The sequence below is a fragment of the Oncorhynchus nerka genome, linkage group LG14 (genome assembly GCF_034236695.1).
Source record: "Oncorhynchus nerka isolate Pitt River linkage group LG14, Oner_Uvic_2.0, whole genome shotgun sequence".
NCBI classification, from domain to species: Eukaryota; Metazoa; Chordata; class Actinopteri; order Salmoniformes; family Salmonidae; genus Oncorhynchus; species Oncorhynchus nerka.
This window is the reverse complement of record NC_088409.1, coordinates 49399090-49426178: the sequence shown is the minus strand read 5'-3', so window position 1 is coordinate 49426178 and position 27089 is coordinate 49399090. Positions and strand designations below refer to the sequence as shown.

Genomic DNA, 27089 nt, shown 5'->3' with positions numbered 1-27089 from the left:
TATTTTGCGCGGCTCCCGATGCGAGTGGTGTGGTCAGCGTGTTAGTTTGAACAAAAATATAAACTCAACAATTTCAATGATTTTACTGAGTTAGTTCTTATAAGGAAATTGAAATTCATTCATTTAGGCCCTTTTCTCTATGGCTTTCACATGGGTGGGCCTGGGAGGGCATGGGCCACTCAATTGGGAGCCAGGCCAAGCCAATCAGAATTAGTTTATCCCCACAAGGGCTTTATTACAGACAGAAACAATCCTCAGTTTCATCAGCTGTCTGGGTGTCTGTTCTCAGACATTCCCGCAGGTGAAGAAATTACAAGTGGATGTCCTGGGCTTGTGTGGTTACACGTGGTCTGCGGTTGTGAGGCTGGTTGGACGTACTGCCAAATTCTATAAGATGTCGTTGGAGGGGGCTTATAGTACAGAAATTAACATTACATCTTCTGGTAACCGCTTTGGGGGACATTCCTGCAATGACCATGCCAAGTGCACACTCCCTCAACCTGAGACATCTGTGGTGTTGTGACAAAACTGCACATCTTAGTGGCATTTTATTGTCCCCAGGACAAAGTGCACCTGTGTAATGATCATGCTGTTTAATCATCTTCTTGATATGCCATACCTGTCAGTTGGATGGATTATCTTGGCAAAAGAGAAATGTTCACTGACAGTGACGTAAACAAATTTGTGCTCATAATTTGAGAAGCCTTTTGTGTGTATGGAACATTTCTGGAATCCTTTTATTCCAGTTTATGAAACAAGACAGACATTTTTACAGGAAGGCTGTTTCGTTTGTGCGGACTAGCCAGAGACTTGATTTGAATTGAAGCCCCTCATTAAGAGTAGATTAGTACTACGAAATAATGTGAGGTACAAGGGAAGACCCTTCGGCAAGAGGAATTACTTCTCTAGTACATGTGGATGGCAAGAGAAATTATCTACTTAATCTGTTCCCACCATGGCTGATTTTTAAGCCCTTCGGCTCAAAATGTTTCACCTTTTATTTGAAGTACGTTGTGGCGCACCAGCAGAAGGATGGATCCTTGCATCTACAGAAGGCTTCTGTTGTGAAAGCAATTTTAGAAAGGTTGCAGACAAAGCTGTATGCATGGGAATGAAGTGTCTCCTTTTGTAGCAAAACTCAAATAAGTGTTCATGCTAACACTTTAAGATATTACATTTAGGCATAATTGTTCATAGCATGAGGAGACTTGAGTTAGACAACTGTGGCCAAACAAGGAAAAAGCATCCAAGGTAATGTTGAAAATTTGTTTTATTTTAATCAGACGCTAGCTGCCCATTTAGGGAATTTCTGGGAGTAGTTCTGTCCAACGTATCACTCAGTTCAGAATCTTCGAGTGTAGGTCGAAGACTAAACCACTGATTGAAATGCTATGGAATAACACTATGAACTAGTAATACACCATTGGTATTAAGATTTCCTAGGTGTGAGTGTTGATAATGTCCCTGTGAACATATTTACAACTTGTGGTTTGTTTCATCCACTCCTAACATAGGTCAGAAGTTCATAATTGTGTGAATTTGTCAATCATTTAGGGTAAATTATGTGGTGCTTTGATTTAATATTCCCAGGAGATTGCTCATTTACTGAAGAGGGGCTGGACATGTTCTGGAGACCGAGCAGGTGTGCTAATTGGTGCAGTGCTCTGTGTGGATTTCAGAGAATATAATCTCCCAGCCTCATTCTGTGCATACAAGGGTATAATTGAGATTTCCCAAATGATTTGTTAATTTGGACCTGCAGATAAATCAAAGGCTAAACTTTGGGCTATTCTGCCCCCTTTGCTTCTTGACGATAAACACTCAATGGAAAAACATCTGGCCTGATCAAATGGCTCTTTCACAGAAGTAAATTGTCTAGGCTTTACTGAAGGTCCCATTTCATCTTATCTATTTTTAAGATAATATAAAGAGCCTCGAGCTCCCCCAGTCTGATTCTTAACGAATGAGGAACCCATACCTAAACTAACTTGTAGAGATATTTTTTTATTTGATAGTTTTTCTCTGACAAATTTGTGCTCTGACAGAGTATCCAAAGCACTGCCTCCAAAAATTTGATCTTTCCATCTTTCCCGTGCAAATGCCTCGGTGGGTGGGGGAAATCGCTAGATGACGTACAACCAACAATATTGGAACTGTATCCCATTTCAGCGAAGACTTTACACATGCCCTCAAACACCAAGCTCGTTGAACACTCGCACACTTTTAAAGAGCCCTCTAGGTTGGTCTCGACTTCCCTGCTTGGGGTCTTGTTTAGAGACTTCATGTGGTTGGAGCAGATGCTGCTCCCTGTTACTCCTCAGGTTGGAGACCAGTTCTCCTTAAGGTGCTTCAGCAGCATTGCCTTGGGAGTAGTGTCCTGTTAGTCTTCTCAGAGCAGGCCCAGCACACACACAAGCCTTCATCTTTTTCGCCCATGAGTTCCAAATATCTGTAAAAGTTGCCCCATCGAGTTTTTTTGTCAATGTACTGATTTGTTACGCAGCAGGACAGTTAACCCCCGCTGCCTTCAAACCAAGGCATGCTGCCCGCTAATTATCTATAGGCTATGGTTGAACTTGTCAATTGCAAATTATTTTCTAGAAGTTTGAGTTAGTGTGTAAATTAATTCACACATGAAGTAGCCCATTTCACTGTTGCACACAATTTGAGGCTTTACTGAGTCAGATAGTGCCCAAGCACTTCCCCAGTGTTTCCCAGATCAAGTATGGAGACATTGCGCATCTCTAGTGAGAACAGGCCTTGCACGGCCTCCCGAGTAGTGCAGTGGTCTAAGGCACTGCGGCGCTTGAGGAGTCAATACAGACCCGGGTTCGATCCCATGCTGTCACAGCTGTCCTTGACTGGGAGACCCATAAGCCGGCACACAATTGGCCCAGTTTCGTCCGGGTTAGGCTAGGGTTTGGCCGGCCGGGATTTTCTTGTCCCGTCGCGCTCTAGTGACTTCTTGTGGCTGTCAGGGTGGTTGCAAGATGACGCTGTTGCCAGCGGGACAGTGTTTCCTCTTACACATTGGTGTGGCTGGCTTCCTGGCTAAGCTAGCAGTTTATCAAAAAGCAGTGCGGCTTGGCAGGGTCTTGTTTCGGAGAACGCATCTCTCCTGACCTTTGTCCATAGGGGAGTTGCAGCGATGGGACAAGACTGTAACTGCCAATTGAGGCGAAAAAGGGGTAATAAAATAAAAATAGACCAGGCCCAACTTTCTTTTTTTTTTTTTTTCTTCTGGCACCTTTTCTGGTTGTCCTATGCATCGCCTTCATTGTTTTCCTTACCAATAATAACTTTGGACATGTGTGCCTTCCTATCAAAGTAAGTGCCTTATGTTCTGTATTTCGTCTTGTCGTTTCTACTGCAGCATACTGTATGTATGGAGCCTAATGTGTTCACATGTTTTTAAGTACTGCTGACAAATCATGCATTCCAAATCTTGCAAGTCCTCAGTTGTCTGGGGAAGCTCAGAAGCTGGAGATTTCCAAGTTCCCAGTTTTTGATGCGGTATCAGATTGTAACTATGGTACCTCATTTCCAGGAGTTATATTTTAATTTTGCGTCTAAACTTCTGTTTGCGCCCCCCCCCCCCATATTTGGCTGTAATTTATTTGTCTTACAGTGAATGGGATTGGAGTTTTCGCTTGTCAAATATAAACAAATATGCCTGCCATCAAATAATTTAGCTGCTGTTAGCTAGCTGACACGCATCTTGTTTTCAAACTATATTTCATTTTTCCCTTGTAACCCTTCTGAGCAAATGTTAAACAAATCCAGCTTTTGGGTAGTTTTTTTTTTTTGGGGGGGGGGGGGTCTGTTTAGACTGGTTTATGGAATGAGTTTGGCTGTGTTCTGTGTGATGTTTGGATGATGACGTTAGCATTTCTTACAATAAAAGGTGAATTTGAGGAATACGATTGAAGACCTTTATTTCCCATCAGTACATATTGTTTAGATGCTTTACAGACAATGCTGTTTTAGCGTCCATATGTTCAGTTGCTACTGTTCCAATCACATTTTTGGAATGGTTTGCTGCAGGGACCACTCAATTATCGCAAATATGTGGTTGTACACGCCAAAGGGTTCATCAGAGCGCACTCCGTTCACATGCAGGACCACCTGTCTGTCGAGGTGGGTGGCTGTGCAACAGTTAAGCTGCTGCACTCCACCTTTTAAGTGCATTAAGTGTGATGGGTCTGCAAACACATCTTCACAAACTGGCCTCATTTGAAAGCAATAAAGGCAGGGGGGTTTTGCAGACAGACACACGCCACGAAAAAGAACATCCAGTCAAATTTGTGGAGTGATGGTTGCATGTGTAATGCATCAGTTTGGTGTCATTGAGGAGAACAAAAGGGCTACATTACTCTGGGTGATACTGATTGCTGTAATAGTCAGATATCGGTACTGTTTTCCAACTTCCCTGTCTTCACTGCAGCCTTCAACAGTGAGTGGCAATTGATTTGAAAAGTGAAGTGGAGAGACCAGTCTTATTTGAATCCGCCCCCTGTCATGTAAGTAAGCGCCTGGTGTTTTTTCTCCTAGCGACTTTTGCATGTTGAAGTTGAGCTCATCAGATTAGGCATAAAAGCCCACTTCTAGCCCTTTCAAAACTTGTTTGATGATCTTGGGCCGAAATCCCAGATGACAGTGATTAGGACACTTGGCTGTTCAAAGTTTATCATGCGTAGATAAGCATTGTCATAGCTGAAATGTGGTGTTGCCTGATAGTGCTGTGTAATTGAGTTTTCTTCAAGCAGAAATGGAGGGTGAAAACAGCTCTAAGCTTTAGGCAAACAGAGTTTTGAGTTCTTGGAGAACTTATGAAGACTGAGGTCTGTGATGTGAACTAGTGCTCAAAGACAGTAGGAACGCAGTAATGACCACAAAGGAATGTATGCCTTTTGAAGCAACGTTTGAATGCACAATGGGTTCATGAACACTTAAAGTAGCTCTGTCTGACTGCTATTTTATGGCGGTGTAAACGTTGCAATTTTTCTGTAGCCCGTCTGTCAGTGTAGCTAGACCTGGAAGTGCCCCTAGCCCATGTGTTCTAATGTTGAGCAGAGGGTGTTCTTGCCCCTTTGGTGGCTGTAGAACCCCTAAGAGTTTGGTGTATAAATTGGTTTCTCCCGCACTGCACAATTGACCCTGCACCCCTGGGCACAGATGAACGGTGATAAGTCACAGTCACTGTGGTCAGTGGCTGGCTCCGTTCTTGTTTCTCGTTTTCATGTGGAGGCAGCTGAATTAAAAGATTTGTGGTCGATTTTTGGAGCGCCCCGAGTGGCCTGGGTTTACTTTTTTTTTTTTTTTTTTTTTTTTATACAGATGGGGGTTTCTCCTTTTAAGACTTTTGCTAAAGTAAATCGCTTGGTTACTTAAATGTGGCTAGAGCAAGACCCCCCCGCATGTATGGAGAAAAAAAAAAGCTTTCTTCTGCTCCATTTTTTTATTTGACGGTGACTTGGGTTTTCCCACAATTTAAATCGAGGCTTCAATCCCAAATATGGACTGCACGGGGGAAACCTGTTGCTCCTGCACTTTTATGGCTCTCCAGGGCCACTCAGTCAGAACCCAGTCTTGATTGCAGTAATGAGTTTACAAATTAGCTTACCTGTCATTTAACTCTGTCCTCATTTTAACTGCTTTACTTTCCTGAAACCCTGCAGTGGTATTTTATAGAAATGCATACAGACAAATACTCACTAATATTTGTGTCACTGTTAACTTTTATTTCCCTCCATCTCTTCCAGGTGCTTGTGAATGACTTCTTCCTGGTGGCTTGCCTGGAGGACTTCATTGAGAATGCCCGTCTGTTCATCTTTGAGACTTTCTGCAGGATCCACCAGTGCATCAGCATCAGGTGAGACCAAGGGAGTGACGTAAAGCACCAGTTGGGGAACTGACCGAAAGGAAAGGTGCTGCAGGACTTAAGTATGGTGAACATTGCAAGAGATCAGTCTTTGCTAGACCGTTATTCGCCATCACTGTCCAAATGCTAAGATGTGCACATTGCACTGCAGTGGTCAGCTTAGACTAGCTAAAGACTTACACAGGAAGGTCATCACCAGCCAATGAGCTTGCTAAGCAGACCAACTGCAGGAAGAGGGTGGGGTGGATATGTGGAGTGATTACAGGAATGCCCCCCACAGAAGTGTTTATTGCCCCCTTCCCCAGTCAAATACTCATCTCCACATATATATTTTATGTATTAGGCAATTAACTGCGTCCTGGTTGTTCTGCTCACTAAACTTTAAAGACCACCTGAGTGAGAGACCAAACCAGGGACAAGTTTCTCTCAGGGAGAGGTCAGGTTCTTGATGGCTTCAGATTTTGCCAGCTGCTGATGGAGAGGAACCGCTTAGCTCCACTTCTGAGTCTTGCTGGGTCAGGGCGGCTGGTGTTCAGAGGGTTCTGAAGTGCTTCTTTTCACTCGCTTCCTAAGCCTTGTCACATCCAGTATAATACATTTGCCTTGGATAGTCCTCAAAACAATACATTTAGTCAATGCTAATTATGGTGAGCATTAGGGAGTAAAGATAATGGTCCACAATTAAGGATTTGGCTACCTCCTTGTGCATCAATTCTAGAAAATAACGAATGCAGATTAGGTGCACTCTAGTCTGATACTTTTTTATTTTTTACCTCTATGCTTTTAGTCTACACTGGACATTTGTGCTTATGGAAATGCGTTTAGAAAGATATAGTAACTACTAAGGCAAAAATGGTTAGACTCAAACTTTGAATGGAATATTTGGAATTTGCTGTAATGGACATTGAATGGAAAGGGTGAATGAATTGTAACTTTTGACAGAAATTATTGCACTGCCTGTTATATGGAGCTGTGGGGGTCTGTAGTCAAGGTTGAACCATGGAACACGATAGGGCTCTGTCAATCTCCAGATTGTCTGGAATTGATTAGGAGTCCCGGCTCTTTTTTTTATTTTTTGGCAGACTTGCTGCAATTGGATATATTTACTTGTTAAAGACCACAAAGGTTAGTGGTAACAGTAGGAAGTTGAATTGTGACTTTTCCAATTTTTTCTCTCCTGTGTTTGTAGGTCTTTGTTAGCTGAGGTAACAAGCTGAGTTGAGGTGCAAACACAGCGGCGATCGGCAGTGTCAGGGATTTCCGTGTTTATTTAAAATCGTTGCGATGACAATGGACAGAACACGTAGTTTATTTTTGACAAACGCTCAAATTCCATGTCATTAGTCGGCTACCCAGAAGCTCTCTGCATCCAAGCATGGACTCAAGTGAATCTGATGCCTGTTTTTAATGAGACATTTTTACAGCTGTTGGCTATGAAGGTTTCACAGATATTTAGCTTGCTTTTTTTGCCCATGGCATGGGACAAAAGTAGACCAGAAGTGCGGGTAATTTAGTTAGTTTATGCAGAAAGGCTCATGTAAAAAAGGAGGCAGTGAAAATGTGACCCCACGATTTGATCTTATGCTCCGTAATTGCATCCACATATCCTTTTGTCTAGACTTGGGTATGTTTTTACAATTTGGTTTTCATTTTTTGAAGTCACAAACTTAATATTACCATATTTGACTTCCTTTGAATGTTGATAGCCAGTCGTATTTCATTGACCCCAATTGGTACACTGTCCAGTGACTTTGTCAGTACGTACATAAGACAGTCTGTCAGCTGACATTGAAATGTGGCACATGGAAAGGTAGTGGACGTCTTTTCCCATCACTCAAAATGTTTTCCTAACACTTAAGTTCTCTGATAGTTGGAGTAGTATTGTTGTGGACTTGGATGTAAAATGGAAGATCTTTCCACTTCACAATTGAGTCATTAGAAAGACCACACGGTCGTTTTCCCGAAAAATGTATTTTACCCCAACAAGCTGAAAGCGGGGGTCGTTCCAAATGGCTTGGATTTACTTAATGCTATCATATGGTAGTGTTTAACAATGCATTCGTCTGAGCCCAGCCACTTTAAGAAGGGGGGCACTTCTATGGGAGTTTTCCCTCTCTAACACAGTTATTCCCCCCCCAGCCACTTTAAGAAGGGGGGCACTTCTATGGGAGTTTTCCCTCTATAATACAGTTATCCCCCCCCCCCCCCCATGCCTAACCTCTCCCCGAGTGTGAGGGTGGTTGAGAGACTCACAGGAGTATTTCCGTCGCCCCAGCCTGAAATTGAACGCTGAGAAGCCAGAGTGAGTAAGAGGTTGAAATGAAAGCGAGACCCCCTCCCCCCCCAGGAACAGGGCTATGGCTGTGTAAAACAAAACCAGTCAAGTAGGCTGTCTAGTTGGCTTAAGGGCCAAGGGATATGTCTATAGTTGAGTTTAGGTCTGCCCCCCCCCTTCTTCCATTCATATCCCCTTCCCCATCTTCTGGAGCTCCAGGTTAAGATAAAAGTTAAGACCCGGGGCACTGCGTGTTACTGTGGTATGCTGGGGAGATCACATTCTGCAGGGAGTTAGGGCCGAGGTGAACTCCCTGTGAGGAAACAGGATCATGTTTGTCTTGATCTCGGATCTGAGTCTGGTTTGACTGACATGTGCCCTCCACTTGATGGAAGTGCCAAACAAACACTCTATTCGTACCCCTCTGCGGCAATCGCAAATCTCTGGGGTTACATTTTGAAACAGATCATTTAATTAAATTGTGGCGAGTGTCAGGACTAGGGTGTAGACGCAGTTTGTCCACCTACCCTGTTTCTTGACTGACTGTTATGTACAGTCTTCAATGAGGGAATTAAAAGTTGGATAACGCCTACTACTGTTAGACTTTGTTAAACACAGATTGTCTGTTAAATGAATTGGCTTTTGCTGTGAAATGCTGTAATTATCAATCAATGCAGAGTTTACACTTCATGAACATTTGTTATAGACCTACACCAGAGTCTTTTTGCCCCGACTGGCGCGGCCTGTCTCTCCTTAGTGTTTGTCACTCCTGAATGGCAGACACATGTTAGCCATCACAACCTAAACTCACGTGAGTGGACAACTGACAGTTTTCCTGCTTGCTAGGTCCTTCATAATGAGCCATAAGTGCAATTTCGTTTTCCACATCATTTTGCCGTAATCGTCTGTCCGGCCGAGGCATTGGGGTGGGTGTGTGATTTAGTTATTTGGGTGTGAGTGACAGGTTGATCGTGCCCCTCCAGCCCGTGGGGATTCAGCGTTAATCAATGCTTAACTGGTGTTTTTCTCTTCTGGTATCCCACCTCCTTCAACACTGCTGTGGTGAAAGTGGTGATGGATCATCACGCTCTTGTTACTTGGAATGCCCCGAGGCAGTGCCTCTTTATGCTGAGGTAATGCTGTTTATTATTTGTTGTGGTTTTTTTTATGCCCCTTTCAGACATTGATGTAATTTCAACCCCCTCTGTACGTGGTTTTGCTACGTTTTTCAAAAAAGATGCCAAGCTGGGTCAGAGTGGCGAGAATGTGTTTTTGCTGTCAGGCCTTGAGGTAAGGCAAACATTATCCCAAATGAGGTTATTTCCAAATGGGAATTTAAGAGGGAGAAAGTCTTAAAGAAGTCAGCATTTGGGAAGTGACAGTTGAAACGGGCCTGCTGGTATTGGCGACTATTGTGGACTGGGTCTGAACCCATAGCGTGAGAGGTGGTTTGGGGCAGCGAGGATCTGGCTTACTCACCGGTCTGTCTCTCCGATCTCCTCCGTGGGGGAGAAGGAACTTGATTAATGGAGCATGAAATTATATTTAGTGGGGTGCACTTTTCATACAGTACTCACGGTCTCTCGCACACTAGTATCTGTTGTTAAACGAGCGTATTGATGAGGTTCATTCAAAGGTTGTGGGATGAGAATGAACTAGCTGTACAACTTGTGGTGGAAGAAATGGGTATATTTATAGGCCCCTAATATGAAATGGGGGACCAGCAGGAAACGTGGAGGGTGGGAAAGAGTGGGTCTAGGTGGTGGTGGTGGTGGTAGTATCAAGGGGGTTTAGTTATTTTCAAAGCCGCAAGGGAGGCCAGCTGCACTGGAAGAGGCTTTGGTTCAAAGAGCGCCAGGCGCCCCCCCACCTCTCTCTCTCGGTGACACATCCATGTCCCACCGCTCTATCAAAGAGCACCCCGGCAGCAACCTGGCTTTCATTTGGGGGACAGTAGCAGGTCCCGCTCTGTCATGGCAGGCTCTGGGCCAGGTGGGGAGAATGTAAGTGTGTGTGTCCAGGAGAGAACATCAGAGTAAAGTGACTGGGGGAGAGAAACCCGGGATTCCAACGGACTCCTAATTGAGTTAGCCTGGGGAGTCATTACATCCTCTTTTCTAGTTCACGTAAGACCATTTGCTATGTTCCCCTGATCCCGTTGCTTTGACATGTCATTATATTTTACTTTATATGCCTTTTAGCCTAAGAATGTGTATGACTTAGTATTGTATTAGCGTTGTCCTGTTAGCTTTGTTACGGTCCTAATGCAGCCCATTCATCATATTGAGTAGTGTAGCAAATGTGGAGGTATGGCATCAGACATCCACTGAAAAGGATTGTCATACACAGAGTGTACAAAACATTAGGAACACCTTCCTAATATACAGTTGTACCCCCTTTTTACCCCCAGAACAGCCTCAATTCATCGGGGCATGGACTCTACAAGGTGGCAAGTGTTCCACAGGGATGCTGGCCCATGTTGACTCCAAACATGCCGCCTCCCCTTAATCTACACTGATTTGAAGTGGATTTACAAGTGACTGCAATTATAGATCATAGCGTTCACCTGGATTTACATGATCAGTCTGGAAAGAGCATGTTTTGTACACTGTTAATCTTGGCTTTTTTTCCTTGAGTGGATGAGTGGTCTTTTCTACGGTCTGCTTCATTACATTAGAGGCTGTACTGAACTTTTGCCCCTGGGCACAAAAAGGTTCCCCTAAAGGGACAAATATTGCCCAGAAATGGCGTCATTGGACAGAGGGGTACACCTTTCCACGCCCCAATTGATTAATGTGACGTCGTATGTGTGTATATTAACTTTTCTTTAAACAATTAGCAACTAAACGTCTACCACCTATTTAATCGGCGAACACGTGTATTGTTCCACTCGGCTTCTAAAAACCCGGTTTCTCCTCTGCTCTTCCTTAGCATGCTGGCAGACAAGCTGAACATGACCCCCGAGGAGGCGGAGAGATGGATTGTCAACCTTATCCGCAATGCCAGGCTGGATGCCAAGATAGACTCCAAACTGGTAAGACTGACACCCTGCGTCTTCCTCGTCAATCAATGACCTCGGCTCCCACGCAATTGATTAGTTAAGTTTATTTTTTTGAAACCCCTTCCTAATCGGGGAGCTTATTCTGCTGTGTACCTCAAGATGCAGTATAAGTGCATAACTGTAGAATGATTTTAGACGAGAATACCAAGGCATGGGATTTGTCTGCCATTATCATAATAGGAGGGAAATCAACACAGTATGAAGTAAGCAACCACAATACCTTAACCTTTTTATGTCCTTGTTTTCCTCCACATTGGGTTTTGCATGTTTTGGCATACCCGTCACGGCGCAGAGTTCTCTGTAATCATCAAATCATACCCTAGCCACTCAGTCTGGAATGACAGAATTACCTTGATGTGTACTGAGATTTACATAAATGTATCCCGAGAGGCTGGCGGTTAATGGTACGGTGTCTGAGACCAGATGTGATTGGCTCTCCCCGCTGTGTGTTTAGGCCTAACTGTGCGCCCCTCGCCCTGTCCTGTTCTTATCCAGGGTCATGTGGTGATGGGGAACAACGCTGTGTCGCCGTACCAGCAGGTGATTGAGAAGACAAAGAGCCTGTCCTTCAGGAGCCAGATGCTGGCCATGAACATTGAGAAGAAGATGGCCCATGCCAGCAGGAACGAGGTAAGCGAGTTGTCACCACTACCCACCCTCCCATCCCTTGTCAAAGACTAGACTACCTATTCCCTTTTCCAGCTGACTGTGTCTCTTACGTGGGTGACAGAGTTCAAAGCCCTCTTGAAATGATCAGCTCAGAGAACGGGGCTAGAAGAATGTCGACGAACCATCTTCAACAAAACGTTCCACTTGACACGAAATCAGCCAGTAAGAGCAGTTTAACGGAGCTAGCGGGCACTTTCATCATCCCTTTGATCTTCATAGGCCTAATGACAAGGTAGATGTCAACACCGCTGTAAAACAGGGCTGTGACTCAGCTACCTCTGTGCAAATAAGGTTGATTCTCACACTAGCCTCACTGAACATTACTCAGACTACGGAGTTCCCTCCACTTAGTACAGGTCCCCACAGATGTTTGGCTTGGGGTCCAAATTTCAGTCTGTTTTGATCTTGAATGTGTATGAATGGTATGTAAGACTATTCCACGAAGGCAATCTTCATTGATCGCGCACATCCCTGAGCCCAATCCTCTCCCCACGCCAGCAGTGCTCCTTGAAAACCACAGTCAAACAGATTCTTAACCTTTTTTAAACGAGTCAGTCCACCACCTCCCCGACCCTCAGATTATATTTATAATAACTATCTAATCACGACTGGTCCAACTAGTGTGCTTTAAATGTCCAGTTCTGAGTAGGTATCTTTTGATGTGTTTAGTTACCACCTCCCTATTGTTTGAATATCTGCAGTAAGAGAGCTGCTATAACTCTGTTCAGTAAAAGCAGAGGCCCTCATTAAGTGATTTCTGTAGTTAGACAAGAGACCGCAAACAAGTGTCATTACATCCTCAGGGCTACAAATCACTTCTAATACATTTACTGCCTGCCGTCTGGATGGGCTGTTGCATTCCATTTTAAGTCCACTTCAAGTGTACAACTACATACACTCATGGGGATTTCTATGTTTCTAATTCGTCACATAATTTATTTGTAATGTGGACACAGAATTCATTAAATCTCAAACAAAATAATGTATGTCTGTCAACTGGTAGTCTAACCTCTCCTCCCCTTTCTCTAACTTTTTCCCCCTAGACACCCAACTGGGCAGGTCAAGAGACTGGCTTTTAGCAAGACACCACCGAGAATATTTTTATTCCTGTTTCTACACAGCATTCCCATCCAGCAACAACATCCTGTTTTTTTTCTTCTGCTTGTCCCTCAAGGAGCAGAGTTTTTTTCTTTTTTCTTTCTTGGTTCAAGTCATCAGTGATTCAATAAAACAGACGTGCAAAAACCATTTCCACCAATGATTGCTTTATTTCTGGACATTACAGATGGCGGTTGAGGCCTAAGTGGTCTGACTTTGCATTGGTAATACTTGGAAGTTTTAATGTGCACATTAAGTCACTGAGTGGGACAGTTAATACTGTTTTGGGTGATACGGCTCATGTATGCGCTGTAATGATGAATGACTGTTTAGTCTATTGGGTTTTATGGTGTTTTAGTGGCCCAGTTCACCATGGCAGTCACACAGCAGGGGAAGTGGGAGGAGGGGGCAGACAGAGGTGATGTACAGTTAATAGTGGTCATATTCTCTGCCAGTCATCTTTCCCTCCGAGGACATGAGGGACTCGTAAACCTCCATTAGCCAGACGAATCAGTTTAATGTGCCTCTAGCGCTCCTCACCTCCTGCTCTCACCAACTCTTCCTTCAGCTTCTGTGTTCTCATGTAACTTTCTTTCCCTTTACCTCAACCTTACCTTGTTTTCGACAGGGAGATGTTTTCAGGTAGGTGACTACTTTTGTGTGACTGGTGGTCCTTCGGTAGACTGAAACTTCCATAGGCTGCTGCATCTCTGGAGAGAAAGGAAGAGGTGCTTCCATGGCACTCGGGGCTCGGAGCCAGACGATTCAAACACTGACGTCACCTTGGACCAGGCCAGCGGGGAGGATAAAGTGATTGGTTTACCGGTCCTTCGCCATGACTCATCATGAAAATAAGTTATCCTAGCCCTTAATTATTGTTCACCTTACCAGTGCACTCTCCTGTGTTGTTTTAGTCGGATGTCCAGACCAATACCAGACTTGCCGCAAACAACCCTTTGACCACAATGTCTGTCACTGCACGAGAATAAGTAATAAACAGGCAGAAGTTCACTATTGGTTTTGGCTGGGAAACTTCCACGATTTTGTTTTTACATATTGTCTGAGGTTTTCATCCCACAAAAGGTTTGCAAGCGGATCCTCTGATGAAATGGAAAACGCGCATTGTGTTATTGCTTGAGGTTAGAACACTCTCCTTTTCTCCTGTGTCTTGTATAAAACCAGCGTGACAATGTGTAACAATGGTAAATGTCATGGAAGGTCTGGTTTTGTCTGTGGGTTGATATTCCTATATGACACAGCTCCTCCCTCCATTGTCTACAATACATAATTTTTAATCGTGCTGTGTTTGAATGTTATATCTCGAGCAGGGTATTGGTAAATACAAAGCATTAATGGTTTTCACTACAAAGCCTTTGGTAGTGATTTATAACATTCATTGCAATTTTCTTTACGGTCCTTACTGTTAATTTTCTTGTTGACTGGTCAGACTGAATTGACCTCTGGCTTTTCAGAAGAAAACATCCAAGGTTTAGACGTGTGCTTTCTATACAAGGACTAGGTATGGGGTGTAGCAAATGCTTTACACCAATCTGTAACCCCTGGGCCTCGGTCATTTCATAAAACACTTTATTTTGAGTATGATATTGCTTCCCATTTGGTGGCAGACAGTTGTCCTGATAAGCACCTGACAAACTAATTTCCTAGAATAAATAAAAGATTAAGTGCCACACCTAGTGGTCCAACGGGGGAACAGCATTTGCATCCTATTTCTACCAGAACAGGAGGTGAACACTGGACCTTGTGGGTATCAGGAAATCTGAAGTAAGGCCTAATCTGAGATTTTTAGTTGTTTTTTTTCAGGACAGGTAGTAGGCCTATCCTATCCTCAGGTATTTTGAGGTGATGCAAGTGGCTAATGGTTTGTTGTTTTTAGTTTTGTGTCAATTGATTAGGTAGATTGTTAAACCGTTAGTAACTTTAACTTTATATCACATTCATTAGTGGAGCAAATAGATGTCCAATCACATGACATTCTCCCAGAGTAAGGCCTTTGCAGCTTTTGAAGTTCATGCATTCTTGTTTCTTGGGAGCAAATGACGGCAACGACGATTAAGGTAAAACATTGATGATGATCATTGTCTTCCCAATGTATCCATTCAAATTAGACTATTAAATACATCCGCGAAAGCCATACAGCTATGGTTTCTTTGAAATCCTAAAATGAGAATAACTTGCACTGCAATTCACTAGCTTTTTGAGACATGAATAGACATATTTGTCATATGGTGGAAATAACAGTTTAACCATGCAGGTACTACTCCCGACAAGATATATCGTTAAGAAGACGTTTCCTGTTGGTGTTAAATGTGATAGAAAGGGTGCACACATGTCGGTGATAGGCCCATTTTGAGCAAGACCACTTCTCATTAGTCAATGGTTCATAATTGAACGACCAAACAAACTGTTTCCAAACCACAAAGAAAAAAAACAAAGTTTCATTTGGAATTTGAGAGAGTGCCTATAGGTCATTCAACTTCCAAACTAGGGGTGATGATAGCTTACAACAATACCCCACTCAAACGTCACGTGTTGTGCCTCATTTCACACGAGAATCAAAACGGCTGCGTTTATTTGATTCCTGCACTAGGACCCGGAGGGAGCCTCGGTGTTGTGTGAGAGGACCTAGGCAGCTAAATAGCATGTGTCATCTTCATTATCTAAAATAATAAGAAAAAATACTTCACTCTGGTCAAGGGGCTTCTAATTCTGAGCAGCCCCACAGATCTAGAGATATCCACGTGACAGGAGCAGCTATATGAGAAAGCAACCCAAGCATCAGGACCAGTAGTAACCTACCACTTCACCTCCGCTCGAAGCGCAGATGCAGACAATCTAGAGGAGAATCTACTGGCTTTGTATCCTTTGCTTTAAACCCCAAGGTAAAACGAGACGTCTGAATGGTGTAGACAAGTTTGTTGAAGTGAAGAAGGACACGCTTTCACCGGGGAAGCAGGTATTATCGGAATAAAACTCGCGTGCATCTCAGGGAGATCACTCGGACCTCTGTTCTCTTTAGACTAACTTTTCATACAAGAGGTGATGCTGTATGCTCCAAATCCACTGTGGCTTTCTGAAGTGGATTTAGACTGTCACATATGCAGGTATGTTTCATGTTGTGTTCATTGTTAAACGCAGCTTCTTGCGCTCATTATATTGGAAGGTTATTGCTTGTTTGAGAAGCGTTAGATTCATACCAGGCTCTTTTGTCGAGAATGGAGAATAAATTAACACGTGGGGCAGATTTTTTTTTCATTATTGCAGTGTATTTAAATACAATAGGCTTAGCCTCCTAAACTCCATAGATCAAGTATTCTTCCCGTGTTTGGATAGATGTTGATATTGTCACATTTGTTATCACAATAACCCATATCTTTATTTTTACAGCACTCAAAGGGACACTTGTGAATGAAGGGTGAACTTCATAAACTTCATAAAATGATATTATTCAGTGGTGAGATATTATGTTGTCGCTGCTCGTTTAATGTGTGACAAATTGGAATCATTCAAGAAACTGGAGGACACGAACCAGATAATTCATCCCAAACACCACTGGCACTTCTTATTCGAGTCGGAACACCAGCCGTCCAGATGCAGTTTCGACTTTTCTCATTGGCTTTAATCGTGTTGCACTGTATGGAGTACAGCAACTGTCAAACGCAGTCAAATCGCTGGAGGAGGAACAAAAGAGGTAAGTGAAAAATCGTCTATATATGCATATATCATCCTTGCCAATGTGACAGTTGAGAGCGAGAAGTTTTGGATAGTTTCTGAGCCAGCAACATTATACAAATAAAAATAGACATGGTCGAAAAGCTAATATGAAACATTTTGAGACCAAGAGTTGAATCAACATTTGTTGCCATTGTATATCCGGTTCTTCTTATTGATTAGATAATTACCTTGTCAATTTATTCAGACATAACACGTCACCTACACGTTGACACTATCATCGCCCTGAGCGCAGTGTATTGATCAGGATACAGTGACCGTCCAGCATCCTGTAGACTAGGGCTAGGGTATTTGATTGAGGTGATGCATTTCTGGTAAGTGCGTTCGTGAGCTCCTGGATGAGTTTTATGCACTCTGGTATTATCAACCAACTGCCACTATAAGATTAAAAGCGCAGTGAAAAAATTGATTCGAGCCACCTAATATATCCATCCCGCCAAAACGAATAGTGCCACAGCGGTGTAAACCAGTAGCCGAGTCTGCCCAGACTGTGGGTATATTTTACAAGGCAACTGTTCGCGACTTCATGAGTTCAACGTGGAAAATATTTTACTAAATTGTAACAAATTGGCTAGACTTCACCACTCAAAGACATAGTTAGTTGTATTACTAGATTACAGGTCATTCTTGAAGTTATGTTTTGGGGACATTTTGGCAAATGCGCAAAATGTGCGTTTTGGACACATAACGGTCATTGTTTGCTGCCAACCCAAGTATGCCTGATAAGATTTGTGATATTGTTATCTGCTTCGCGTTTCTTACATAGTTGCGGTTGGTGAGTCGTTTGGTCAAATAGCCTAGGCTACCCCACATTGCTTCGGGCTCTCTGTGCTTTTACCTGTCCGACTGTCCGTTCCAACAAAGAGAGGTCTGTGTCTTTAATTAAATGTGGTACTGCTTAGTAGGCTACAGCGACTAGACGGTGAAAAGATGGCAGTGCGGCTCTGTCTATCTATTGTCGAGCGCAGCGGCTTAGGGGGGCGTATTGTGGGAGTTTTAATGAATAGATGCGGAACCCCCTTCCCCTGTCATGAATTCGTCCTCTCCAACCTCCTAAGCTGGATTTAATTGATCTCATAACCGCAGAGTTATCTTTGAACAGTTGGTACACGCATAACAATCGCCTCTGGGGATTTAGCCCATTGGTAAAAACAGCAAGGTGGAATGAATGAGCAGACTGTGACATCAGTGTGCCTGCTGTTAGCAGCCCCCCCCTTGGATCTGTGGCATAAGCAAGGTCCTTACTCCAGTGGTGGCAAGGGAGAGTGGGAACACTGCTTAATCTGAAGTGTGTGTGCTGTTTCTTACTGACCCCTGGTTATAGCACAAATACCCTAAACTGAACATGTTAGGTCAATACGGTGTGGTGTGGAGTACAGTAGGATGGTCCTCGTCTCAATGCATGTTTTTGGGGGGTTGTAAATTGTAAGGCAATCACACATTGAATCATATGCAAGGCATGCCAGGGGGAACCTCCACTCCTGCCTGCAAGCCTTCCACTGCCCATCTGCAAATAATCAAGCAATCACTGTAGGGTACTGGCACACACACTTTTCTCTGCTCCTCTATGTTTCTCCTAGGATTGGTGATCTCAGATGCTCCATAATATAATGTTCTTAATGGGATCAAACTTTTTGGCACGGAGTGGAACTGGTTTAAGTTTGAGATGCTTATAGGGAGAGAGGCAAATTGATAATGGCATAGGTGTGTGTGTGTGTTTGTTTGTGTTTCTGTGTTTGTTGTTGATAGAAGTGGTTGAAATGCTTTTGGCTAGCAGGCTAGAGAGGTATAACCCGTGTGTGTGTGTGTGCGCGAGAGAGGGAGTGAGGGGGTGGTGGCTGGAGGTGAGAGCAAAAGGTTAATTTATACATTTGACCCTGAGGGTGGGATTAGGCTGAGCTGTACACACATTCCCGTAAACTCTCTGAACATCTCAAACTGGATGCTCCAGCCCTCAGCAATGTATGGGTTTTGTACAGATAGTTCTTTGGCGGGAGGTGGAGGATTGGTTCCTGTTGTTTTGGAATGGAATGGCCCAACTGAGGCCAAAAGCGACATTTAGCACACACTGGCAGGCAGCAAAGCTTTAGGTTTTCACTTCCTTCCTTTATTTATTATGGTTATTGAGAGAAGCATGTGAGAGAGAGATCACTGTTCAATGTGCTCTGAGAGGGCTGAATATTTGTGCCTTGCCCTCGAGGTTCACTATGACAGCTCTACATACAGTATGTCTGGCAAGCAGCAGTAACATAGTGAGGTTTCCAAATCAGTCTGGAATGTTCTGTCCCAGACACATTTTAAAAACTGAATATGGAATTGGTCACGTTAAGCTCCCCAGGCATATATATTTTATGGGTAAAGAAAAATATCCTGTGTGTAGAGGAACAAATGTCTTTACCTTTCAGGCTGAAATAAATTCAAATAAATTGGCTGAAATAAGTAGAGCCTTTGCCGTTGACATAAGAGTATATGATTGGATTAGCTAGGGAAGTGTATGGGAATGCAAGAGTGAAAAGCAGGGCAGTTCTCGTCGGCAACAGTCTGTGTTCAAAGGCAAACTGTAAGCGAGTCAGGCTAAGGCTAAATGAAGGGAATCTGTGGTGTAAATGGTTTGATCATGTCTTGCAAGCAACTCCTATACTCTACTACATGACTCAATCCCCTGTTCCACTGTAGTTATTGTTGTTTCTCTTCATATTAAACCAATGATTTACACCTCCTTACTCCCCCACCCCGCCCACTAAAAAAGGGGAACTCATGCCAATGAGGCCTCCTATGATATCATTGCTACACTCAAGGATATTGGTTTTCATTTTTATTCTCTGGCTAATGATGCCACCTGCTGACTACATAAAAACAGACTCAAGTACCAATGTTGCCTGGAGGAAGAGATGCACCATGGGTCAGGGGAGTTTGTAAATCCACTACTAGGAAATGGCTATAGTAGTGAAAGACTGTACAGCACTAGGGTTGCACATTTTGGGGAATATTCAGAGTTGGAAACTTTCCGTGGGAATTAACGGGAATATATGGGAATTAACGGAAAGATATGCAAATTAATATTAATACCATTTAAATGTAGATGTTTTTTACATTGGATATATTTACCATATCATATGGAGACAGAAACATTAACCTTTTACCTTATCATAAGTAGACATAATGGCAAATGATTAAATATTTCCAATAGAAATGTAAAAAAAAAAAATGTAGTTATGAATTGAACTTGAATTAAATGAGTTGACTCTTCACATGGGATGATTTCACTGAACAACAAAATAAAGATAATATTGAATGATCCATCGCATCTCCCAAAAACACTTTCAACATACATCTGTAAAATGATAGTCTAGAAACTAAAGCTTTGGTTGTCTTCCTCTCAGGCTTCCATGTCTTCTCCCTGGACCTCCTCAATGTCCACCTCTTGAACATCAGACTCTGAGGCCTCATCTACACTGTCACTTTTCAACCTTGTTGACGATGGCTCATTGTCAGGCTTAAAAAGCCTAACATTTTTCCAGATTGCCACCAATTTTTCAACTGTTGTATTGGTCAGCCTGTTGCGTGCTTTGGTGTGTGTGTGTTCCCAAACAAGGACCAGTTGCGCTCTGAGGCGGCTGATATTGGTGGGATTTGGAGGATGATGGAGGCAACAGGGGAAAGAGCCTCAGATCCACAAAGTCCCTTCCACCAGGTGGCTGATGAGATATGCTGGCACTACTGCCATATTGCATCTCCATCCCAAAGCCCTTGCTTGGAGGTGTACTTCGCCAGACTGCCAAGAACCTTGCCCTCATCCAGGCCAAGGTGGCAAGACACGGCAATTATATCACATTATAGGCCTCGTTGATCTCTGCACCAGACAGGATGCTCTTGCCAACATACTTGGGGTCCAACGTGTACGCTGTAGTGTGTATGGGCTTCAGGCAGAAGTCTTCACACTTTTTGATGTATTTCATAACTGCAGTTTCCTCTGCTTGGAGCAACAGTGAAGTGGGCAGGGCAGTACGGATTTCTTCTCTTACATCTGCAAGCGGAGTCTGAACATCAGACAGGATGGCATTGTCTCCCTCAATCCGTGCAATGGCTACTGCTATAGGTTTCAGGAGATTCAGGCTGCTTACCACTCTCCCAAAATATATAATCCAGTAGGATCCTCTTGATAGGAGATCCTCTTGACTGTGATATGGCCATTTCCAGGAGACTGTCAAACATGATGACAACACCACCCCAACGGGTGTTGCTGGTCAGCTTCAATGTGAGGCTGTTATTCTTCTCACTTTGCTTGGTGAGGTAGATTGCTGCTGAAACTTGATGACCCTTCACATACCTAACAATTTCCTTGGCTCTCTTGTAGAGTCTATGCATTGTTTTCAGTGCCATGCTGTCCGTGATGTGAAGGTAGGAATCCTCCACTTTAGACCAAGCAGCCTTCATGTTCGCAGCATTGTCTGTCACCAGTGCAAATACCTTCTGTGGTCCAAGGTCATTGATGACTGCCTGCAGCTCATCTGCAATGTAGAGACTGGTATGTCTGTTGTCCCTTGTGTCTGTGCTCTTATAGAATACTGGTTGAGGGGTGAAGATGATGTAGTTAATTATTCCTTGTCCACGAACATTTGACCACCCATCAGAGATGATTGCAATACAGTCTGCTTTCTCTATGATTTGCTTGACCTTCACTTGAACTCTGTATCCAGCAAATGAATAGATAAAGCATGTCTGGTTGGAGGGGTGTATGCTGGGCGAAGAACATTCAGAAATCTCTTCCAATACACATTGCCTGTGAGCATCAGATGTGAACCAGTTGCATACACAGCTTGAGCAAGACAGTCATCAGCATTTCTTTGACTACGTTCCTCCATTGAGTCAAAAAAACATCTGATTACAGGAGAACCATGAGCTGTTGCTATCGATAAGGTGTCTGATTCATCATTTTCACCTCGAATAGAAGTAGAGGGACTTTTGTCAGAGGTTGCTTGTTGTGAGCGCTGAGGGAAGTTTAAGCACTTGGCCAGATGATTCTGCATCTTTGTTGCATTCGTCACATGATTTGGCATAGTATTTGCAAATGTACACAGCTTTTCCTTCTACGTTAGCTGCAGTGAACTATCTCCACACATCAGATAGTGCCCGTGGCATTTTCCTGTAAAGATTAAATGAGAAAAAATAAAATAATAATACAATTCCATGTACATATACATAGTTAAGCAGTTACATTAAACAACTCCTTTGTAAGATAAATGTTTTAAAATGAAACATGTATGGAAACAGGTGAATTAACACTCCTCAGTTAGCAGGCTCAAGCAAGCTAAAAATCCACATGGTAGCTAACTAGCAGAAATTGTTAAATTATAAATGATTTAAAACACACTTTGCTGTAGGCTACTATTTACTATTTAACAAAACAATTATGTATGTCATAAAATATATTCACCCCACCCATTATTGTAATCAAAACTTACCAGAAAGCAGGTAGTCCTTTGCTCAGACAGTGTAGTTGTGTGGGCTCAATAGCATCTCATTGGTGTGCAAGATCTTGAGAATCAGCTGTACATGTGATGGAAGAGTGCACTGCACATGTGATGTGCATGCAGAGGGTTGCAATTCCATTAAATTAGGGATAGTTTAACCAAAATATGCCACAAGACCTAGAATTGCCCACATTAAAGGTTCACTATTATAAGCAAACTTCTTTTGATGAATTTAAGCAAAATCCCCAAATTCCAGGGATTAACTTCCCATGGAAAATATTCCCGAAATTCTCATCAGCCACCTGGTGGAATTGACTTTATGGATCTGAGGCTCTTTCCCATGTTACCTCCATCATCCTCCAAATCCCACCAACGTCAGCCACCTCAGAGCGCAACTGGTCCTTGTTTGGGAACACACACAACAAAGCACGCAACAGGCTGACCAATACAACAGTTGAAAAATTGGTGGCCATCTGGGAAAATTTTAGGCTTTTGAGCCTGACAACGAGACATCCTCAACAAGGTTGAAAAGTGACAGTGTAGATGAGGCCTCAGAGTCTGATGACATGTTGAAAATGGTTTTGGGAGATGCAATGGATCATTGGGGATCATTCGATATACCCTTTCTTTTGTTGTTCAGTGAAATCATCCCATGTGAAGAGTCAACTCATTTAATTAAAGTTCAATTCGTAACTAAATAGTTTTTTAAATTGGAAGGATTTAATTGTTTGCAGTTATGTCTATTTATGATAAGGTAAAAGGTTTATGTTTCTGTCGCCATATGATATGGTAAATATATCCAATGCAAAAAACATCTACATTTAAATGCTATTAATATTCATTTGCATATATTTCCGTTAATTCCCATATTCTCGTTAATTCCCACGGAAAGTTTCCACCTCTGAAAATTCCCCAAAATGTGCAACCCTACTTAGAAGGATATGCCTTACATTTACATTTGAGTAATTTAGCAGACACTCATTCAAAGCTACTTAAAGGAGCAATTAGGGCTAAGTGACTTGCTCAAGGGCACATCAGCTGATTTTTCACCTAGCCGGGTACTGGCTCAACACTCTTAACCGCTAGACTACCTGCCGCCCTGAAAGCACTCAGACCGCACTTGCTAATTCTCTGTATTTTCTGTGAGAGAAATGGATACAAATAGCATGACTGTAAATCCCTTTGGATGAAAGCAGAATTTACCCTCTTATTGTTTGGTGGACATGAAGCCATTTTAAACCGACTCCACGAGGCCACTCTTAAAGCAGCTTTGCCACTCTGTCTTTGGAAAAAGTGAAAAAGGGGCCCGCAGACGGCATGTCTTTTAACAAGGCCTTTTCACATAATGCCACTCTAATCCACGGGATGGGCGCCCTGTATCCTGTTTGTGTGCACGCTCTCTCCTAAGCCAGGAGCACTGTGTGACTTTTTTATTCCACAGCAGCAGTGCGTTTCTCCTGGCTGGTTATGAAGGAGCCCTGTACGTTGTGCACCGGCGTGTCTCCGCGCAAAGTGGCACATGGAACGATCACTTTACAGAAACGCTGAAAAGCAATCCGGGGTTCGTGGTGTGGAATAGCGGTAACCCCCATCCTCCTAAATGCTGCTCCTTGCTGAGGGTTTTTTAAAGATGAGAGGGGGTGGAGGGATGGGAGAGAACATATTTAAGCAGATCAGCTGGATGTGGCTGAATGTGAGCAGCATCACCTGAGAGGGATTACTGCTCGTCTTGACCTGAGCTCCGGCTGCAGCGTCTAAGAGGAACCGTGTTCCCTTTCTCTTCCCAGGACCCATCAGCCAAGCAGTTAATGTGTGTGTGTGTGCATGCATGCAAGTGTTTATGCAGGTGTGTTTTTGTGTTTGGACAGTGCCAATTTTGTGGAAAATCATGGCAGGTAATTCAAGTTTTCAGCATTGACAAATAAATTCAGTAACTTTTGCGGCGAGGTCAGTCTGGTGGGACCCACTAACCCAAGCATGTCCATCCTGTCTGTAGTGTAGCAGACCTACTAGGTCTCATTCACAGCCGTATCAAATGAAGCCGGTGAAAGGGTCCTCAGTCCTCAGTGGACCGATGCCATGCTACACTGGTGGAATTCCCCCAGAGGAAAAAACAACACAGGTGTCATGAACTTGTAGTCAGGCTCAGAGAGATTCCTCAGGACCCACGTGACAAGCTGTGGGTTATCTGTTTCTGTTTTGTCTTCATTTTCTCTCACCACAAAAAAAACATTGCCTATTCACCCTCTGCCTATTCACCCTCTGCCTAGCCCCCTTCACCCTATAAACTCAATTAGCCCTAATTCATTTAAATGGGCACCGACACGTAGCTTTCTGATTTCGATGGCGGTGTAGTAAGTTTTGCGAACTAGAGGGCTTAGGTTTTTCCACTTTCTCTCTTCTTTTTTTTGTGCGCTGTTTCGTGTCTGAGCGAAGACTGAGGAAGATCCATTTCACACAGAGGGAAGGCTGGTTTTATACACTTCTACACGTTTCCATTTATCAGGTCACTGCAGAGAAACAGCCATTGTGTGTAGATTTGGTCCCTGTTTTTTTCCTCTGGGAAATACACAAGATCTTCTCATCCACCCTCAATCATTGTCATCAGAGGATCCCATATGTTGGCAACACTAAATGCCAAACAGATGTTTTTCTTTCAGGCTACATTTGACCACACTGTGAAAGTTCATTTTCGGAAATGTCAAGTAAAATGGACTTATTATATGAATCTTATAATACACTCCATATTTCCCAGTGGTGATTGGAAACTCCAGAGCTGGAGACAAAAGGTCCAGTGTCCCTTTCGAGTGCGAGGGGAAATTTTGCAACCCTCACCTATGTTATTCTCACAATAGCACGCCTGCCTACAGCAATTACACCTTAATACGTTTTCCTATAAAGCTACTAAATATGGCCAGCCAGTTTGGTTCGATACGCTTGAGTTTATTGGGCCATAAAAGTCATCATGTGGGGATCGTTTCTAAGTGGTGCGAATAAAACAACAAAAAATAAGCATTTAAACACAAAAGTGAGTCATGCGAGGGCTTCGGAGGTAGGTGAGAGGACCGGAGACAGAGGGAGGCCCTCGTCAACTAACCTCTCACTATACTCATGTGAAGAACAACACTCAAACATTTACTCAGCATTTACTCAGAACAGTGTATTGATAATATGGTCATAATTGGTGTGACTCTTAAGTAATACTATAAGTATTTTATAATTGTCATAGACTCCAGCCACCCCAGTCATAGACTATTCACTCTGCTACCGCGCGGCAAGCGGTACCGAAGCGCCAAGTCTAGGTCCAAGAGGATTCTAAACAGCTTATATCCCACACTCCTGAACATCTAATAAAATGGATACCCAGACTATTTGCTTTGCCCCCCTCTTTTACGCCGCTGCTACTCTCTTTGTTGTTATCATCTTTGCACAGTCACTTTAACAACTCTACCTACATGTACATATTACCTCAACAACCGGTGCCCCCACACATTGACTCTGTACCAGTACCCCCCTGTATATAGACTCGCTGTTGTTATTTTACTGCTGCGCTTTAATTACTTGTTACGTTTCTAATCGCTTATTTTTTAAACTGCATTGTTGGTCAGGGGCTCGTAAGTAAGCATTTCACTGTTGTATTCGGCACGTGACTAACATTTTGATTTGATGTATGGGGATCACTATAAAAAATGAGGGCATATGTTAAGAGGTTAAAAGCTGGAACTTGATTGGCCAGCAGTTTAGCAGCCGTTGGGCTGCAGGTGATTAACATCACCACTCCTAGGGACATAGCCAGCGACACAAAGGCAGGGAGGGAATAGGGATGGTCCAGTGTTGTACTACTGCAGTGAGCCACATATCTGACTCTTGTTTGCCATGTCTGTGTGTGTTTGTCTCCGTGTGCCTGCAGACTAGTACCTACTTTGGATCGATCTCTGCAAGGCCCTGGTAACTTGAGATCAGGAGCCCCCCCTGACAAATACAGAGGCAGGCAGACAAGCGTGTGGGGTTGGTCTTTGGCTCTGCAGATTATTTACATCCACGCCTGCTCTAATGGCTGCTACAACAGACAGGGAGGCATGGTGGAGCTGTGTGATCCAGAGAGCAGAGCAGGGCTCTCTCTACCCCCTCCCCACCCTTTATTAAGACTCAACAGATGGACATGCCTCCTTTTTCCCTCATCTCTGCTTTTATTGGACCTCCTAATTATGCTTACACGCCACATCAAAATAAGGCCCAGCATGCAATGCCTTTGGTATGGGGAGGAAGTGAGCTGGTCAGATGCAATAAACCGTCTCACTGCTTGGAACTTGCCTGTAATTTAGGAATCCGCCGGACATGGATGTACTGTACTGGAGGTGATGGTGATGGTGGTGCTCCTGAACCCACCCACTGTGTGAGGCTGCTGGATTGATGAATGCAGCTGGGGGTAGGGCTGGGGCTGGACCTAAGGCTTGACTGAGGCTGGGGCTGGACCTAAGGCTTGACTGAGGCTAGGCTGGGGGTAGGGCTGGGGCTGGACCTGCGGCTTGACTGAGGCTGTGCTGGGGGTAGGGCTGGACCTGCGGCTTGACTGAGGCTGGGGGTAGGGCTGGGGCTGGACCTGCGGCTTGACTGGGGCTGGACTTACTGCTTAACTGGGGCTGGGCTGGGGCTGGACCTACGGCTTGACTGGGGCTGGACCTACAGCTTGACTGGGGCTGGACCTATGGCTTAACTGGGGCTGGACCTATGGCTTAACTGGGGCTGGACCTACGGCTTGACAGGGGCTGGACCTGCTGCTTGACTGGGGCTGGGCTGGGACAGACCTGTGGCTTGACTGGGGCTGGACCTACGGCTTGACTGGGGACAGACCTGTGGTTTGGCTGGGGCTGGACCTGC

General features: G+C 43.7%; 2 protein-coding genes across 3 annotated transcripts in view; both read left to right on the top strand.

The window, feature by feature from the left end:
- LOC115141381 (eukaryotic translation initiation factor 3 subunit E) overlaps window positions 1–13134 on the top strand; it is a 43363-nt gene extending 30229 nt beyond the window's left edge. The window contains exons 10-13 of the mRNA XM_029680180.2: window positions 5763–5872; window positions 11088–11190; window positions 11713–11847; window positions 12930–13134. Of these exons, the coding sequence (XP_029536040.1) occupies window positions 5763–5872; window positions 11088–11190; window positions 11713–11847; window positions 12930–12965 (384 nt within the window). The 3' untranslated portion in view covers window positions 12966–13134. The remainder of the gene's footprint in view (window positions 1–5762; window positions 5873–11087; window positions 11191–11712; window positions 11848–12929) is intronic.
- Window positions 13135–15597: 2463 nt separating this feature from the next.
- LOC115141380 (R-spondin-2-like) overlaps window positions 15598–27089 on the top strand; it is an 83685-nt gene continuing 72193 nt past the window's right edge. The window contains exons 1-2 of one of the 2 annotated variants that reach the window (XM_029680179.2): window positions 15598–16106; window positions 16514–16693. In XM_029680179.2, the coding sequence (XP_029536039.1) occupies window positions 16594–16693 (100 nt within the window). In that variant the 5' untranslated portion in view covers window positions 15598–16106; window positions 16514–16593. Of the gene's footprint in view, window positions 16107–16476; window positions 16694–27089 lie in introns of those variants that run through there. The other variant, XM_065000144.1, reaches the window with a different exon arrangement.